General features: G+C 36.5%; 1 protein-coding gene across 5 annotated transcripts; it reads left to right on the forward strand.

Moving 5' to 3' along the window:
* Positions 1-86: 86 nt before the first annotated feature.
* Positions 87-16,977, forward strand: ptpn22 (protein tyrosine phosphatase non-receptor type 22). 5 transcript variants are annotated; one of them, XM_081387498.1, is made up of 29 exons: positions 87-599; positions 3,964-4,072; positions 4,652-4,728; positions 4,854-4,949; positions 5,080-5,118; positions 5,383-5,454; positions 6,083-6,142; positions 6,679-6,821; positions 7,530-7,596; positions 7,691-7,768; positions 7,859-7,939; positions 8,097-8,212; positions 9,644-10,212; positions 10,301-10,390; positions 11,103-11,174; positions 11,522-11,593; positions 11,691-11,762; positions 11,858-11,982; positions 12,118-12,145; positions 12,243-12,320; positions 13,414-13,491; positions 13,643-13,705; positions 13,778-13,908; positions 14,082-14,109; positions 14,292-14,354; positions 14,454-14,563; positions 15,103-15,133; positions 15,251-15,385; positions 15,576-16,977. In XM_081387498.1, the coding sequence occupies exons 1-29, from the start codon at positions 498-500 to the stop codon at positions 15,635-15,637; spliced, it is 2,847 nt and encodes a 948-aa protein (XP_081243624.1). In that variant the 5' UTR covers positions 87-497; the 3' UTR covers positions 15,638-16,977. The 5 variants fall into 5 exon arrangements, with proteins under 5 accessions (XP_081243624.1, XP_081243622.1, XP_081243626.1 ...); XM_081387496.1 differs by having other exon boundaries at positions 120-599; positions 14,433-14,563; XM_081387497.1 differs by having other exon boundaries at positions 149-599; positions 12,246-12,320; positions 14,433-14,563.
* The last annotated feature ends 863 nt before the right edge of the window (positions 16,978-17,840 follow it).

Genomic DNA, 17,840 nt, shown 5'->3' on the forward strand with positions numbered 1-17,840 from the left:
TCTCTAGATTCTAGTTCAACTGTTTTGAATGTCATCAAACAGGCTTGGCCACTTCCAGCAATGAAGCAAATGACTTTGACTCTTTCACTATTTTTCTTTTCACATGCAAGCGAACACCCACCCACAAAAGCTTCCTGTGTGGGGTATTGGCTCTAAACCTTGTGCTACAAAGTGTTGGGCAGAAAGACACAAAGAGAGAGAGAGAAGGCCGCAGACAGAGAATAAACACAAGGTATGCAACAAAAAGAGTGAGATAATCTGAAGGAAGATATGAAGGGGCGGAGAGGGTCACAGTGATACTTCGAGCTGACCACAGATCTAGTGAACTGTTGCTGCCACTGCTTCCGTGACGACACATCGCACAGTTCCTCAACTCAACTGTAGACCTACAAGAAACACACGTAGAGAGAAAGCCAAAGATGGACACCTTTCAGAAGCCCACCGATCTCCCCTAACTCTGACATGACGGAGGAAGCCGCTGTGACACACATCATGCCATGGACGCCCAATCCTGCATTCTGAGGGACATACTGGCCCAAATCAGCAGCAAGGAAGCAGAACAAGAAGGGGCAGAGAACGGCTTTGCCGGAGAGTTTTTGGTAAGTTATTAACTAGGTCTTACGTTTACAAATGTCACCGCAGGGTGAAAATATGCTCTCTGACGGTCAGATTCAAATCTTGTGACACTGTGGATAGGTTGAAAAAGGTGCCAATGTTTCTGCTTTTTTACATTATATGCATGTGCCAAAAGCAAGCTAAAAATAAAATGTATCTGGCCACTGTGCTGATGGCTAAGCGTGGACTTCCTCTTCTAAATAAAGTGCCTCTCAATTTAAGCTTTCATAACAGAAGTTTTCATCTGTCGTGATGTTAACTAAATGATGATTGAATCTATGGCTGACTGTCTACAACAGGGAGCCCCAAGTAGTACTTAGTCTCACTACTGCTTAGATTTTATTCCCCCAAATGAAACTTTATTTGCTTTCCCCCTCGAACGTCAACTGTTAGATATTCCATGTGAACAGTCATTGCATTGGTGACTGAGCGGGAGTTACCCATGATGACCCATCCTGAGCTGTGTCACTTCGACTTAAACCCATGCAAAAACGGAAAATGCAAAAATGAGTTTGTTCTCTAAAGATCTGGAAGACACTTTTATTCAAAAGCATCTTACAGCGCATTCATTTGCTTAGAGTGAAACAGGATGTTAGGCAGTGAGGGATGGACTGTGGTTTTCAAATAAAACTCTTATATGCTGATACTAGTACATTATATTAAATAGAAATAAGCACTTTCTTTGTTGAGCTAAACCAAACTAAAAAATAATGTAATGCCAAAAATGTATCTTATCTTGTCTTATCAGTGTTGACTGGGCATCAGTCTCATGACCTTGGTGTTGCTATATCACCATGCAGTTCCGCTAGAGAAACTAGAGTTGAGCTAATGTCAAATGTGTGGCTCTCAGAGTCTACAAAGTAGCATTTTGAGGAAAAAGTTTTGTGGTCAATTCATCTTTGGCAGAATGTCCTCTAAATCAGAGGTTTCCAAACTGGGGACTTCCAGAGGGGGGTATGTGCCTGTTGCTAGGGGGTACGCTAGGGCACACCAATTTTTTTCAATAATATACATACAAAATATATATTTAAAAAAAAGTCATATATATATATATATTATTAGATTATCTAAATTACTAGATAATGTTTTAATTAATTTGATTTGGCTTCGGTACAAAAGTACGGAAAAAATATGTATATCATGGCCATTAAATAAGAATGGATTTCTCTCATTTTAGTAAATTTAGCACAATATAATTCGTTCTCTCAGTCAATTTACAAAATTGTGTGCACAAGATTCATTCCCTCGATTTGACCAATTTAACTAAAACAAGGGAACAAATTATTTATTTGGGGGAACATTATTCACATTATTCTATATAATGTGCATTATTCTCACAAAGTAATGGCTCTTTGTATATGAAAATATCTAGCGTATATCGTACTTTGGGGTCATTGTCATCAAAATATTTGAAAATCTCAGCTGTAAATGGTTACACTGTATTGTCAAACAATAACAATTACCATTACAGAAAATTGAAAAGTAATATCACGCCATTTTTAAGGCTTAAACGTTTATCACCCAGGTACATGTTACTCTCGTAACTAAGATTGCACCCATTACGTACTTGCCATAATGCGCCAAACTCTGAAGTACCAAACTTATTTAGGCATGCCCTTGCCACCATGGCTTCATCCTGATATGCAGAACAAAACATGCTCTGTGGTCCAGCCTGAACGCTACACAGTGTCTGTTATAGTCCTCAGCTGCTGCAAAGTGTTCAACACCCAATGTCAAACCAGTCTGCTGCCAGTTTTCTCATTCACATGAAGTGTGAATAATTACTCAGATTATAAAATGCTCTTTTAAACGTGCTGTTTTATTATCTCTTGCCAAACAAGACTTCTGCCAGAATAAGTGATTTGAATCGCTCACTAAAGGAACGTTTACAGGAAGAGAAACTGTCTATTTGGCAGAGCATGGAAACCTAAGTTCCCATCACACTGAGAGCAGAACTACTGTCTGGTCCTCACTGCTGGACCGCAATGTATGCCGACACAAGGGACATAAATGTAGAGAAATGCCAGATAAGAGTCCAGTCTCACTGTCCAAAACTTGAGGGTTTCCCACAGCGTGATGGCTGGCCCCTTGCATGCCGTCCTGACTGTTTCAGCTCAGAGATCCCATTCTAATTACTCAGCTTGCTATATTTGCTCACTGTTTGTTGGGCTCTTAAAGGGATAGTACAACCAAAAATAAAAATTAGCCCATGATTTACTCACCCTCAAGTCATATAGGTACATATGACATTCTTCTTTCAGACGAATACAATCAGAGTTATATTAAAAAATGTCCTGGCTCTTCCAAGCTTTATAATGGCAGTGAATGGTTGTTTCTGTTTTGAAGTCATAAAAGTGCATCTATCCATCATAAAAGTGCTCCACACTGCTCCGGGGGGTTAATAAAGGCCTTTTGAAGCAAAGCGATGCATTTGTGTAAGAAAAATATTCATATTTAAAACTTTATAAAGTAAAATAACTAGCTTCCAGCCAAACGAACATACGGATTTCACTTAAGTGTAAAGCGCAACTTATGCGAGTAATGCGACTGATATTTACGCTACACCAAGACGCACTACGCTACTTCTGATGCCACAAGTTGCGCAAGTTGCGCTTTAGGTGTAAATAGACTGTGTTTGGCCGGAAGCTAAAATTTAACTTTGTAACGTGTTAAATATGAATATTTTTCTTACACAAACTCATCGCTTGACTCTGATTGTATTCGTCAGAAAGAAGAATGTCATTTGACTTGACTTGAGACAGAAGACTTGAGGGTGAGTAAATCTAATTTTAATTTTTGGGTGAACTATCCCTTTAAGGCTTCTCGTAAGCTTGGCTGTGGTCGGAAAGTCTCTTGGTCTTTTATCAAGGTGCTTGTGCTCAGAGACACACAAAGGAGAGCGATGGTACATCCCACATGCATGTTTTGACAGCCACACTCACTCACATATACACAGCCACACTTATCTAGTTTTTACAGATCTTAACCACAGGGCTATAAACTGCATTCTGTTAGTCTTAGATCACTGCAGCTGAGATGTCAAAAACAGCTTTTCTTAATTCGCTTTGTCTTCTAAAATAATATGCATATTTGCATTGGTTGGTTAGTCTTTTAATGCCATGCCAGCTTAATTCCTTGGCTATTTTCATGCCAAGCTAAAAAATAACTACAAAAAAGCAATTAAAAAAAACTATAAGGTTTTTAAAATTTCCTTTAGATAAAAACTCAAAAATGGATTCAGGGTTAACCCTGTTAGAAGTTTCTTCCAAAGTGTTTAATATCAATATTAACTCAGCCCTGAACTTGTGGGTTGAACAACTGAATCTTTATTTAATCTGGTCAAAACAGAAACTGAAGAGGCAGTCTACAAAATATCGAGCAGAGAAGACATACCCCTCCACAGCTGCGGACAAACAAGATAACGTGAAGAAGAACAGATACAAGGACATTGTTCCCTGTGAGTATCACATTTGACATCTGACTATACTAAAGGACATTCCAGTATACTATATTGCTGTACAGTACCATATTTTCTCGAATTTAATAATAATAATATGTTCAATTTATATAGTGCCTTTCCTGAGCTCAAGGATGCACAATAAATCATACAGTCATTTAATCAATTGTATGGACAATGGACATTTGCCCAGTCCAGAACAAGAGCCAATGCAGTTGCATATAGCGGTTATATCAAATAGTGCAGACCATTAAATCCACAACAAAGAACACATGACGTCATGCAGACAGCATAGAAATGTAGACAGACAAACACAGTGAGCGATACATGAACATGAATACTGTATTGTAATTATACCATACCAAAATATACTGTATAATAAGTGATGTTTTGTCGTTCTCGGTTGTTACATTAGAAAAGCTGATGTAGTATAAAATGCAAATGACACAAACGTGTGAGAGATTAGCACAATATTTGTGCTGTGTTAAAACACTATTAAAACACATGAGATGATGATTGTGATGATTACAGTAACGAGACTATGATGCTAACGATGCTGACGAATGTATTTTCTCACAGTTGATCACAGCAGAGTAAAGCTCTCCCTCATTAAATCCAAACATGACACGGACTACATTAATGCAAGTTTCATTAAGGTAAGATGGTTATATGCAAGAAAGATATCATGCTTATACACATACACATTACACATACGCAGATTAAACAGAAAATGTAATGAAAATATCAGTAACAGCTGCGATTTGTTGTCTTTTTATCTCAGGGGGTGTTGGGCTCTAGGGCGTATATTGCCACACAAGGCCCGCTGCCAAACACTGTGCTTGACTTCTGGAGGATGCTGTGGGAATACAATGTGCAGGTATGCCCATTTCACACACATTCCACTTCCTTTAAAAAAACAGGTTCAACCTGTTCGATCTCTGGAGAATCATTCACATGCGGAAATACCTCCATAATGACTCTCTCTCTCTCTCTCTCTCTCTCTGTAGGTTGTTGTAATGGCTTGTCGAGAGTTTGAAATGGGAAGGGTAAGTTGTAACCGACAGTGTATTAGAGGAAATGTTGTCAGTCACTGTGTCTTAAAGTAAACATTTTTGCCACATCCTTCTTACATCAGAAAAGTGAAGCAATGCATCAAGCATGACATTTCTTCTACTTTTTTTTTTTTTTTTCTCTTGAGCTCCCACCCTTTCACAACTTTTGAAATTATTACAGTGCTATTCTCATAGCATATACAGATGGATCTGAAGGGAGCAGTTGAGACTGAATGCTGCATTTCCTCTTTATTTCAGAAAAAATGTGAGCGTTACTGGCCGGAGTCAAAGGAGGATGTGTTTATGTGTGAGCCATTTACCATACACTATGTAAGAGACACTTCTTCCTTCACTCACACCACACTTCCTGTCCTTGTGTTTTATATGCACTCAAACACATGCCTGTTCAAGCTTGATTCTCAGTATTCATGAAGCAACCCTGAATCTAAAACAGTACATCGGGACATCTCGAACTGCTAAGAAGGATGCAAAAAAAAAAAGAAAAAAGAAAAAAAGAGAGAGCTCAACATGTAAAAAAAAGTCCATAAAAATAGAAAATATCTTAACGGATAATGTCCAGGAAGAAAATTTACTAGTACCCTTTCCATTTTTCCTTTCAGTGTAAAGTTTATCTTTGAAAACAGTAATCATTTAATAAAACTTGTAAATGTAATCTGTGCTGCCTAAATAAAACATGTCTTTATTTTTTTTATTTTTTTCATTTATTTAGACAAAATAGTACAGAATTGTAATCGACCATAGCATGAAAGTAGTTATTAGCTTATCGTGTCAACCAGAATTTTAATATTGATGCATCCCTCAAAAAAAAAATAAGTCAAATGTAGGATTGTAGATTGGAAAATAGTTATTCATTATTGAACAACATTATTCGAAATATTACCAGCACATTAATGATCCAGCGAGCATTCCATTCACGTACATGTTTGCTTTTGTCCAGGAGTCTGATGAGAATAAGGGAGAATATTTGATAAGGACGCTGAAGGTGACATGTAAACAAGTAAGTAACACTTCTTTGGTCTTATTTTATTTTTTGTCATTCAGCTCTTATACAGATACATATAATAATTAATTTTATTCAATTAAAGTAGTCAAAAACATATTTGAGTGTAAGCACAAAAAAATGGCTTTTTATTTTATTTTTTATCTTCTGTATTGCATTCTTAATCATTTTTCTTCAATGTCCGGACTAGATGTTTGCCAAAATATGAGCTAAATAAGTACTTTATAAACTGTTCGCTTGATGTGTTCACACTTGAGTCAAGTTCGTCGAAATATAAAAGTATAGGTCAAACACTGATGTGGTATTTTTTCTAGTAGAAATGTCACTGCGCAAGAGTACAAAAGCGCTCAGTTTTAATAGTCAAGTGCAGCAACTGTAGTGGAGACAGTGGAACAAAACATAGACAGGTGCTGACATTTCCGAAGATGTTTTGTAGTGATGAAAGAAAACCACCAAAATGTGGTGGTTTAATGACATGCAAACCAGGTTGGCAGAAAAAAAGAATAATTTTTATATCACACCGGTTATTCAAGGAGTCCCGGACACTGAAACAGCTGCACTATGTGAACTGGCCGGATCACGGAGTACCTGACTCCATTCCTGCCATCCTGGAGCTGCTGCAGGACATGCGCATTTACCAGGATCATGATGAGATTCCCATCTGCATTCACTGCAGGTAAATGCCTGTATGTGATATGGGCCAATGTGATTCATTTATGACTAATGATTGCAGCTGGGAGCTATTCAGATAAAAACTGCGCTTATGTTGTGGCCATGATGTAAAGTTTTAGTGGCCACGAACGCACGATTTGTTTGTATCTGTAACCATGGAAAATGCCCACCACCATTTTTTACACAGGAAATATGTAGGTGGTTGACCAACAACAAGCAAATGCCCCAACAAGCAAGAGTTATAATGACAATTAATGCTATGCTGAAAGACATTACATAACCAACAGAAGAGAAATTAATTCTTTAAGGTATTCTTTATAAGTTACCTTAACCATTAAGACTGAAAAAGATGAAGATATAGTTTTATTTAGACATTCCAAATCTCAACCAATCTTTCAGTCTGAGGTCAATAATATCCAGAGAAAACACTAGTATAGTTATGTCTAGTATGAAAAATTGATATTAATTTTGAGATTTGCTAAAAATTTAAATCAGTGTTATTAAATTATGTTTTTAATGATTAACTTGTTTTTCCACACAGAATATTCTGAGCAGTGAATTGACTTGTTAAAATGAAATCATTTTATGACTCCACAGCAGTTTTATGTAGAAAAATGTAACCTTTAAACATCACATAAGAGTAAGAATGTAAGAAAAGATCATTGTGTTTTCATTGTGACTCATTCTCTTGGGACTGTTTGGGGATTTGCAGTGCAGGCTGTGGAAGAACAGGTGCATTGTGTGCCATCGACTATACCTGGAATCTACTGAAGAGACAGGTAAGGATTCATTATACTGGCACAAAAATAAAGAAGACAAAAGATTCTGCCTCATACTTTAGGTCAGATGTTAATCTTATTTGCTCTTGTTTAGATGATACCAAAAAATTTCAGTATCTTTGAACTGGTAAAGGACATGCGTACACAGAGGCCCTCTGTGGTTCAGACTAAGGTAACCAAAATGGTTTCTCCTTAATTTGCCATCATCAATAAAAACTAAAACGCCTCAATTTTCCCTAATGATAAATTCTCTTTCTCTTAGGAACAATATGAACTAGTATACAGGACCATCAAGTTGCTGTTTGAGAGATATCTAGCAGCAATGGAAGAACCAAACAGAGAGGTCAGATAAGACACCATTATTACTCACTCTGTATTTACATATATCATGTCATTTTATTTCCCACTGATTTAGTTTTCTAGTTATGACACTTAACACATCATAGGCAGAGCATTTTGCTGGCCTGAGTCATGAACAATTTAATTTGATCATCAATCAGGTCCCAGCTTCCACCTTACCCGGCGCCATAAGCAGTGAGAGTGAGTTCTCAGATTTCAGCGACTCCGAATCAGAGACTGAGACAGACTTCAGAGCGCTGCTTCGAACTGAGCACAGGTCTGAGGAAATCTCTCATTTCAATGGTATTAATCCAGATTTTAAGGGAATAGTTCAACCAAAAATGAAGATTTTATTCTCCCTCATGCTGATCCATTCCAAATCCGTATGACTTTTAGATATTTAAAACAAAAAAGTTTCAATTGTTTTTGTCCATACAATGAAAGTCAGTGGGGTCCTATGTTGTTTTGGGCCCCATTGACTCTCATAGTATGAAAAAAAAAAAAAAAAAAAACACTGACACAATTTTCAAAATATCTCATTTTTTTCATATAGGTGAGGGTGAATAAATGATGACACAATTTTCATTTTTGTCTGAACTTGTGTAAGCTGAAGTGTGTAATTTCTGCTCTAATAGCATCCCCAAAGATAAAAAAAAAAAAAAAAAAGATTCACCCATCTGCCGTTTGTCAAACAGACAGAGATAGTACCACAATTTTGATAGTACCACAAAGCCACAGCTTTAACACCTTCCGGAGAAATTAATTAGCTAATGACCTATTGATGACCTACTAACCCCCCCCCCCCCCCTTAGAAACTCAGCTTTTTAATGCATCTAACTAACTTTTAATGAGTGCTGAGTACCACCGTTGGGCACCACCTAGCTACAAAAAAATGTATAATCATATTTTTCAAAACTACTGCCTTGATCAACACAAAATAAGTGGCATTTATTTGAAAGCTTAGAATCTGAACTTTACAATGCATGTAGCCAATTTGATTAACTACTAAGTAGTGCTGAGTTATTTGTTGATAAATAAAAAATAATTCATGAAATATTTGTACTATGTACGGTAATATGTCAAAAACATCATACAGCTCAGATAGTCATGTGTCATATGTCATTTGAAAGGTCTAACAGAGTAGAATACAACAAGCATAATTGTTTTGGGCTTTGACTAAACTTGAGCAAATTTTTGTTTTCACTTAGATCTAAAGATATAACATTAAAATGACAAATGGTTCAAATGTTTTTTGGACGCTCTGCAAAAAAAAAAAAAAAAAAAAAAAAGCCTACCCTGGTTCCAAATGCTATAACTTTTGATTACTTTGAAAAAAGAATTGTCCTCATACCTTATTTCCTTCCCGAGTAATTGCATGTCAAATTAGAAAGATATGTAAATTTTCCCTTGAGCACACTTTTTGTCTTTTATCAGCAGTTTCTCAGCATGAAAATGTCCAAATGTAATGAAACAGTAAATGTATAAATTGTAAACGTTATCTATCAGTGATGCCCAACTTTTGACTCTCCTTGCTATGGTTTTGGAGTTTTCACTACTGTGTATGTCACTCAGAAAAAAGGACTTAAAGGGTTAAATAGAAAGAAACCTAATTGTAATAAAATAATCTTGAATTGTTTCATGTCTAAGACACACTGTGACTGTTTTGTGTTATTTCCAATTATAACTAAATCTTTTGCTGTTATAATAGGAGTAATGAGATGGAAATCCTAATGGATGAACACAATCACATTCCAGAGAAAATCACTTCTTGGCCACAGCCACATTTACATCCATTCAGTCAAGAGGTCATCTCCACCAAAGTCAGTCCTGCAGACATGCTCAGTACAATGAGTGAGGCCCAGATTAAATATCAGAGGTCATTCGTAGCACCAACTCCTCAAACAGACGTTACAACCTGTGGATATCAAAGAACTGAGCCATCCACCAGCCTCAACACTGATCTTACCCAAGCTGCATGCTATCATCCCATCAGCCTAGTACAGGAGCTGAGGCCAAATATGAAGCATCTGGAACGGGAAGAAAACCAAGATGTTAGTCCCGTTGGCAAAGACTACAAGCCTATTATCTCCAGCACCCCCTGCTTCACTGTGGAAGATCCTTATTTTGATCCCGAGTCTCCACCGGCTAGTGAAAATCCCAGTGTTATAAACTCTATAGTTCATGAAATGTGGATGGAGAACACTTGTTTCACAATACCTAGTTTAACGCTTAATAACCAGGTGTTGGAACTGCCAAAACATGACTGCAGTGATAAAGGTATGAAAACCTATGACTTTTAACAACTGATTCTCTCAAAAATTATTTATGATGGATCACTTATGATCATTTTACAATTTGTATATAGGTGCAAATACACCTTCATCTGATGAGGACACCCCTCCTCCTTTGCCAGAGAGAACCCCGGAGTCTTTCATACTGGCAGATGAAATGACCGGTTAGTCCAGCTTAATAATGTCTTAATAACTTCTAAACTTCTCACCAATGTGATTTCAGTTTTATTTATATACCATTATAGTATTTATGCATATTTTGAATTGACTTTTATTTTTTATATTTTCAGTTTTCATTTTAATTTTAGTTTAAGCATTAGTCATTTTATGTGCTTTTGTCTTTTTTTAGCTTTAATTTATTTCGGTTTTAGTTTAAGTAATTTGTTAACACTTTACTTTAAGCTTTTTTGCATAAAGAAATAGAAACATTTATAATGTATGTTGCAATACATTAAATCTTTAAAAAAATTATTGTAAACAAAATTAAAATGTAAACTTTTGCAGATTACATTGTTTATCGTGTTGTATCGCTTTGTACTTTCTAATGGTGTAAAAATCAAGTATTATAATGTATTATAACGGTGGTTCTGATTATTCATGAGATCATATAATGCATTATAAGGTGCATTACAAGACACAATTAATGCATTAAGAATATTTTTTATAATGCATTATACAGGCTGTTACCAGTCATTTTAGTTCTTCACCTTCAACTTATTTATTTCAGTTAATTGCCATTGCCAAAGCAACGTTTCACATTTTTGTTTGTTTCTTTTTTTTTTTTTTTTTTATCTTTTCCATATAAATTATATATAGGACCTCTAAGCAAACCATTTATTTTGGCTACAGACTTAACAACTTCCTTTTTTTCTACAGCATCATCTATTCCACTTAGTCCTGTTGCGATAACAAGTCACAGTCCTCCCCCACTGTGCAAACATCCACAGGGTAAGACTCACTTATAGTGAACATGTGAACTTTGAATTTGCTCTTTAAAAAAGCCAGATATATAGGCTACACCATCATTAAGCAAGCGAAAACATGCCATATTAAACACAATTTTAAAATGAATCTTTAAAATCAGTACAACAAAGCAAACAAAATACCTTCATACTAATCTCTATCAATGTAGGCCTACGATTCCAGAATTTTAGGAGTCGACGGATTAAATTTATAAGGGAGGTCATGAAGGCCTACTGACATTTCAAGCCACAGCATATACAAATGTACAGTGCCTTTAAAAAAAAAAAAAAAAAAAAAGAAAAAAAAACATACATCACTGGTCTTGTTTCCAGATATCAGTGAAACCAGTGAGCTGTTGGCATTGGTGATCCCAACCAGCTCAGGCTCTGAGAGTGTCAACAAAGGTGAGCATTATGCAGACTTGAAAATGTATGTCTATAGATGCAAATATAAGTGGTGGTCTTACAGCACCTGTACATTTTTCCGTTTCCTCTAAAAAAGACAGCCCGCCCTCACCGGTACCCCCACTGCCTGAGAGAACTCCAGAGTCTTTTGAATTGGCTATAGATAAAGGTATGACAATCACAGGCATTGATGATGAATCAACATCAAATTTCATCCGGTCACTTTGTTTGTACCTTATCTAATTTGCATCTTATTTTCAACAGATTTGGTCCAAAATGTGACACAGGAAAAACAAGATGTTGTAATGAGAGTTGGGAAATCTTTAGAATGGTCTGGACAAGCATCTGAAGCTCAGACAGACATGAGACGATCCTGGTCAAGGAGCAAGGTGAGCTGATGCAGGGCAGTAGATGTATAGACTAATCAACCAACAACCTCGTGCACTTTTTGGATATATTTGGCTGAGCGTAATAAATAAGAACAATATAAATGAGACATAACAGGCTTGTTTTCTTTATTTCAGAGCCTAAAACTTAGAATGTCACTTCCTGGTAAGTCAGTAATTTTATTTATAGGACCTCTAAGCAACCCAGCAATACGTTTATTTTAGCTACTAACTTACTGACTTGACAACTTCCTTTTTTTCAGCAGCATCATCTATTCCACTCAGTCCTATTGTTATCACAAGTCACAGTCCTCCTCCCCTACTGTACAGACATCCACAGGGTAAGACTCACTTACAGTGAACAAGGACATAAGTGAGCTTTGAATTTGCTCTAAATAAAGTCAGATATATACTGGTGTGTTATAAGCTGACAACATCATTAAGTGATGACAAGCGAAAACATGGCATAAATAAACGCAATTTTAAAATGAATCTATAAAATCAGTACAACAAAACAAATAAAATACTTCAGACAAGAGTCGGTTTATTCAATTGTCATAAACTAATAGGCTAAGGGAGATGGTAAGCCTCGTAGAGGCCTACAACATTAAAAAACAAACATTATTCACGTTATTATGTACAATGTCACGTAGCCTATAAGATATTTCCACTTAATAAAAAGTCTATTTTTGTTTATCTTCAAGAAATCTGAGGTGAATGCTACTGTAGCTGAGGTGAAAGTGTTCGTTAAATAAACTTTGCCGTCACATATCTCATGAATAATGTTGTTCTTGTGTTCGCTTAGCCTACTTACTTTTTGTTTCAAAGACGTGCGTCGCTCTGATCAGTTATCAGCTTGTTTGATTCCTGTATTATGTTGTTATGGTGTTCTGAACTTTTGAACGAATCTTTTGAAGGAACGACTTAAAAAGACACTCACTAGTCGCCACCTACTGGTAATGATGTAACTTACAGAAAGAGTCACCAAAAGAACCAGTAAACGAATCTGAACGAGTCTTTTGATAGACATAATTCTTCTGAGTGGATTCGTTTTGCCATTATTTTCAGATTTACGGAGTGATAAAAAGAGAAATCCAAAATCCCCATCTATAACTCTAATATGTCAACAAAATGAAAAAAGAAAAAAAAAAATGTGAACCTGACTTAATCAGTGTTCAGACTTCTGTTCTGGAAATGTATGCAAATTAGTGCATATCTAATTGGATCCTGACTCATTTGCATATTTAAATCTAAAATGTCAGAGAACTTGTCACACAATTTTTTTTTGCAATTCTTAATGTAATCAATTAACTGGGGAAGTATGGTGCTATCAGTAATTTTTTACCCTGTTCAGTGTTTTGCCTTAAGTAAGTTCTGTCAGTGCTATAAGTTAATTATTTTTAAATATAGGCTATTTACTTCCATTTTTTCCAGAGACCATAGAATCTGTACTAGACACCCTAACACCACATGAGCAGACATCTGAGACATTCAGACCAGTTCCAGGGACAGGTACTGTATCACATATCCATCTAACTAAAAACACAAATGTAATTGTTCAATAGCCTATACAATCTCCAACATTTAAAAAAAAAAAAAGTATTCTGATATTAACGTGCACAAACTCACAGTAGGCTACGTTTTGCTATTTTGTTTCATAAAGAAACTGTCACTCCACCACTTCCTGAAAGAACTCCAGAATCTTTCATTTTTCACACGGAGAAAGGTGCAGTATACAGCACACAGTATACAGAAAAACTGTGCATCTACGTTTGTTAAAGATATTTTTCCGTTAAAGTGTCTGACGACAACGCCCTCTGTCTGCCCGCTGAGCCCGAGCAGCAGAGACTGAGAGTGGGCACATCATCTGAATGGTCGGGCAGCTCCCAACCCAGGTCGTTCCTGGAAAGTTCTTGGAGCCGAAGCAAGGTTAGCTTTATGCTCTCCCTACATGTTATACTACAATACATTTAGAAGTACATAGCATATAGCTGACCCACAACACTCTAATTTTCATGCTGTACAGAGGTGCTGTGCTATGACTTTCCTTTCATATGATTAATGCTTGACTCACTCTTACCAAATGTGTCATTTTCTAACAGAGCGTAAGAGCAAAAAGTTCAAAACAAGGTAGGTTGGTTTTTCCATTGTGCCCTCCCACACCTGTCAATAGTGTCATTACAGCATAACAAGTGCAAGCAAATGTACCCTCTCAAGTGCTCTGCAGTGTAGTGCTTTTCACTGTGCGACAGAGATAAAGATGGCGCACTATTATTAGATCCATGTGTGCACAGCTGTGTTTAATTTTACAGAGCCTCTATCTGTGGCTCCGCTGACTCCTCCAGTCTCTGTAACCATGGCAACTGGAGGCAAAGGTGAGTGACAGCATAAATCCATTGACAGTGATTGATATATAAAAACTGCATAAGTAAGACTACACAACCTAAGTTTAGCTTGCCCTGTGGCCAATACAGTAGAGCACCAGACGGCACCCAGCATTCAGCCAGCAGCAACGGGACCAACAGACAACCGGACAAACAGAGGGGGGGAGAAAACTTCACTGGTCAGCAAGGCCAGGACCAAGGTTATACTTCTAAAGTCTCTGTATTTGGTACATGTAAAGTGATAAACATGTCAAATCCAGTTTATTGATTTTGCACTCCCTGTTTCCCATTGAACCCACATACTGAAAAATGTATAGCCTAACTTGAATACACTTTAAAGGGGCCGTTCACACAGATTGTTTTTGTATTCCATTGCTCAACTTTTCCATAGATTTATTTTGTAAAAATGTACTAGACAGACACGTTTGATCATTGTCCTCACGTCTTGTGTCCTTTGCGTCAGCAGCCATTCTAAAAATGCAGCGCTCAAAATTGACAATGTGAAATTCCCCTTTGTGGCTACGCTACTGGTTTTAACACTGCGCTTGTGTCTCACATTTATTTGTCCACAGAGCTCAAAATTGATTGCAAATTTTTTTAATTCTACTTCCATGCCTCTTGCGTTTTTCAGCGCAGAAACGTGTTCTGTGTGAATGGCCTCTTATGTGTGAATAGTAGCCTACTTGCATTGGATAAAAGCAGATTCTATAAATGTAAATACAAATTTATTTTCTTACAGAGTATTAGGTTTTTGAAAGGAAGACCGAGACGTATGTATAATAACCACTTCTTTTCCTTGTTGATACAACTAATTCTATACAATTAAAATAAGCATTTAAATCAAATGACAAGCTGCTTCATGTGTGTGTGTGGTTTGAACATTTCAGCAAAAACAGCCCCGCCTCCGATCCCGCCCCCAGCTCCACCTTCAACCCCACCCCCAATCCCACCTTCAGCCCCGCCTCCAGCCCCGCCTCAGTCTGCTCCACCCCCCTATGGTGCTGCTGTAGGATTCTTATTTTGTAAGCTATCCCCCTCTTTAAAATCCACTTTTTAAAAGACCAAAATGTTTTCAAACTGGTGTTCTGAGAGTTGACACCAGATGGAGCTACTCCATTTTAAATTTCCTCAGTTCATGTTGATTGATACCTGGTACTACTATGCCAATGCACGACATTGTGAAGAGTTAATGTCTCCTTTCTTACTCCACAGCTTTTGGATCTCGTTTTGGAAAGCCAAAGGGCCCACGAAATAAACCAGAAACATGGGTCTAGTTCATGTCGAAGGTGAAAGGAAAGGAGAACGGCCTCGCAAGACTGTACTGCGCACTGATTTCTTTCAGCCACAGAGAGACAAGCACTGTGGTTTTTTGAGTGATAGTAGACCAACCACTGACCTCGCACAACAGATGGACATTTATACAGATTCTGTATGAAGGTGTAATGCAAGAACATTGAACTGTTGCAACGATCTTGCAACTAAAATGTATATAAAATGATAATAATTGTGCAACTAAAGACAAGATAATAAGAGATGAATGTACTGAAATGTAGACACTTCCATAATCGCATAGGTAAGCTTTTTAATGTATTTTATAATACATACAGCTGCAGGTATGGCCAATCAAGCCTTTATATTAGGCTACGTAACTTTGGATTTAGCAACAGAACATTTGGTGCCAGGTCTGTCTTAAAGAGATGAAAATGATTGTGAATAACCGTAATCAAGTTTATGGTTTACGACAGTGTTTAACGGTGTCTGCTCATTTGCCTTTAAGAAATGCTTCATCTTGGTACACTCATAAAATGGTTTATTTAAAAAAATACAGAAAAAGTCTATGCATTCCATTGCATTTTTACACAATTGAAAAGATCCACATGACAGTTCTATTAAATGTAACTTAGCATTTACAAAACATTACTTTGACTATGTTCATAATTGACCATCTAATTAGTCCTTAAAAAATCAATGAAATTGAAAACCTTTATACAAATATCAAACAGAGCAAATAATGAATCAAACACAGAGAGCATGCCTTGATCCCTAAGTGGATTTTTCCTATATTACAAACGACCATCAAAAACCTGATCAACACAAAAAAAGAGTCTAGCTGCCAAAATTCAGAAGAAACAGAGAACGCTAAACATCATGTTTATTTTAATATACCATGAAACCATAAGGTGTAAAAGCATAATCATTTTACTGAGGGGAGAACATGTCTGTATATAAGGGAAGATTCATCTTTTGGTAAATAATGACTCCCAATTTAAGTATTAAGTGAAATGTGAAAGGATCTTTTCTTTCATTAAACAAAACGGTTAATCTGCAGAATCTAAGAAAATGCCACTGAATAGTGGGGGAAATTATTACGGTTTAGGCTTTCCAACCTGCATATGTACTCGTAATCCTAATTAAAAACAGTGGGAAATATAAGAAGCATGATATGATTCATATTGCACATGATTTTAAAATTTCAATGTCATTTACCACCAATTTTTCTATATATATAGTTTTTGCATTGTCATCCTTTGGTGGCCGATAAAATGGTCACCTTCAGTTGATCCTGGATGAGTAGAATTAGCATTTTTTTTACAATAATAAATACCCAATCATTACTTATTGCCAGACTTTATGAAATTCCATCGCAATTAATGCTTTGTACAAACTTGTAGAACATCATTTAGCTTAATAGAAGACAATTAAAGACTCGATAGAAGGCACTCATTTTTTACAGGATGCATTTGATTAGGGAAAGCCATTAGATCGTTTTGTTGAAACCATAATCACTGTAGACTGATTGGCTTGCTGGTGTGAAATTACATTCAAATCAGTCATTAGCCATTCTTGGCATCAATGGAGAAGCAAAACTGCTGCCCACAACCCTTTCAAAAACATTGAATGCCTGTTTTAAGACTTAATCCCGTTCAAAATAACCACATTGACATGTGCAAAAACATTACTGACACGCAACTACACTCGGCAAGTGAAAGCTAAATTGCACTCATCCAACTAAATCGGATAGCAGAGTCACCCTAGAATGCTTATCATAAATGACCAAGGACAACTTCAGTTCAAACACATAAGAATCAAGTGTTATGCAATAGCACTGCTACTTTACTTATGAATAGGCCTAATATCAAATGTTTTTTTGAAGGAGAAAGATTTCGAGTTTGATTTGGGTAGCAACATACAATAACAGTTTTCTGGTACAAGAGAAGTGCAGGAATTTATTCACCCCCTTCATTTATATTATTATAATAGAGTTAATTCATATTTGCACTCACTAATTTTCAGAAAAAAATTCAACAAATGCTTAAAATAGCCAAAGCAACAGGAATAATAATTTGGGACATTTTAAAAAATGGGGACATGTCAAAGAAAGACAAAAAACACAAAAGTTCAGAGAATAATAAAGTATGATTTAAAAAATAAAATCAGTTCGGACTCAAACTACTATGATAGTATGAGCAGGATCAT

This window comes from Scardinius erythrophthalmus, assembly GCF_964197995.2.
Source record: "Scardinius erythrophthalmus genome assembly, chromosome: 15".
NCBI lineage: Eukaryota > Metazoa > Chordata > Actinopteri > Cypriniformes > Leuciscidae > Scardinius > Scardinius erythrophthalmus.

Bases quoted from the DNA above. Each gene is read 5' to 3' on its own strand.
- ptpn22 (XM_081387496.1), top strand. From the start codon at position 498: ATGGACGCCCAATCCTGCATTCTGAGGGACATACTGGCCCAAATCAGC. The intron at 4,729-4,853 runs GTAAGATGGTTA...TTTTTATCTCAG, and splicing joins TTAATGCAAGTTTCATTAAG to GGGGTGTTGGGCTCTAGGGC. The intron at 11,983-12,117 runs GTGAGCTGATGC...TCTTTATTTCAG, and splicing joins GATCCTGGTCAAGGAGCAAG to AGCCTAAAACTTAGAATGTC.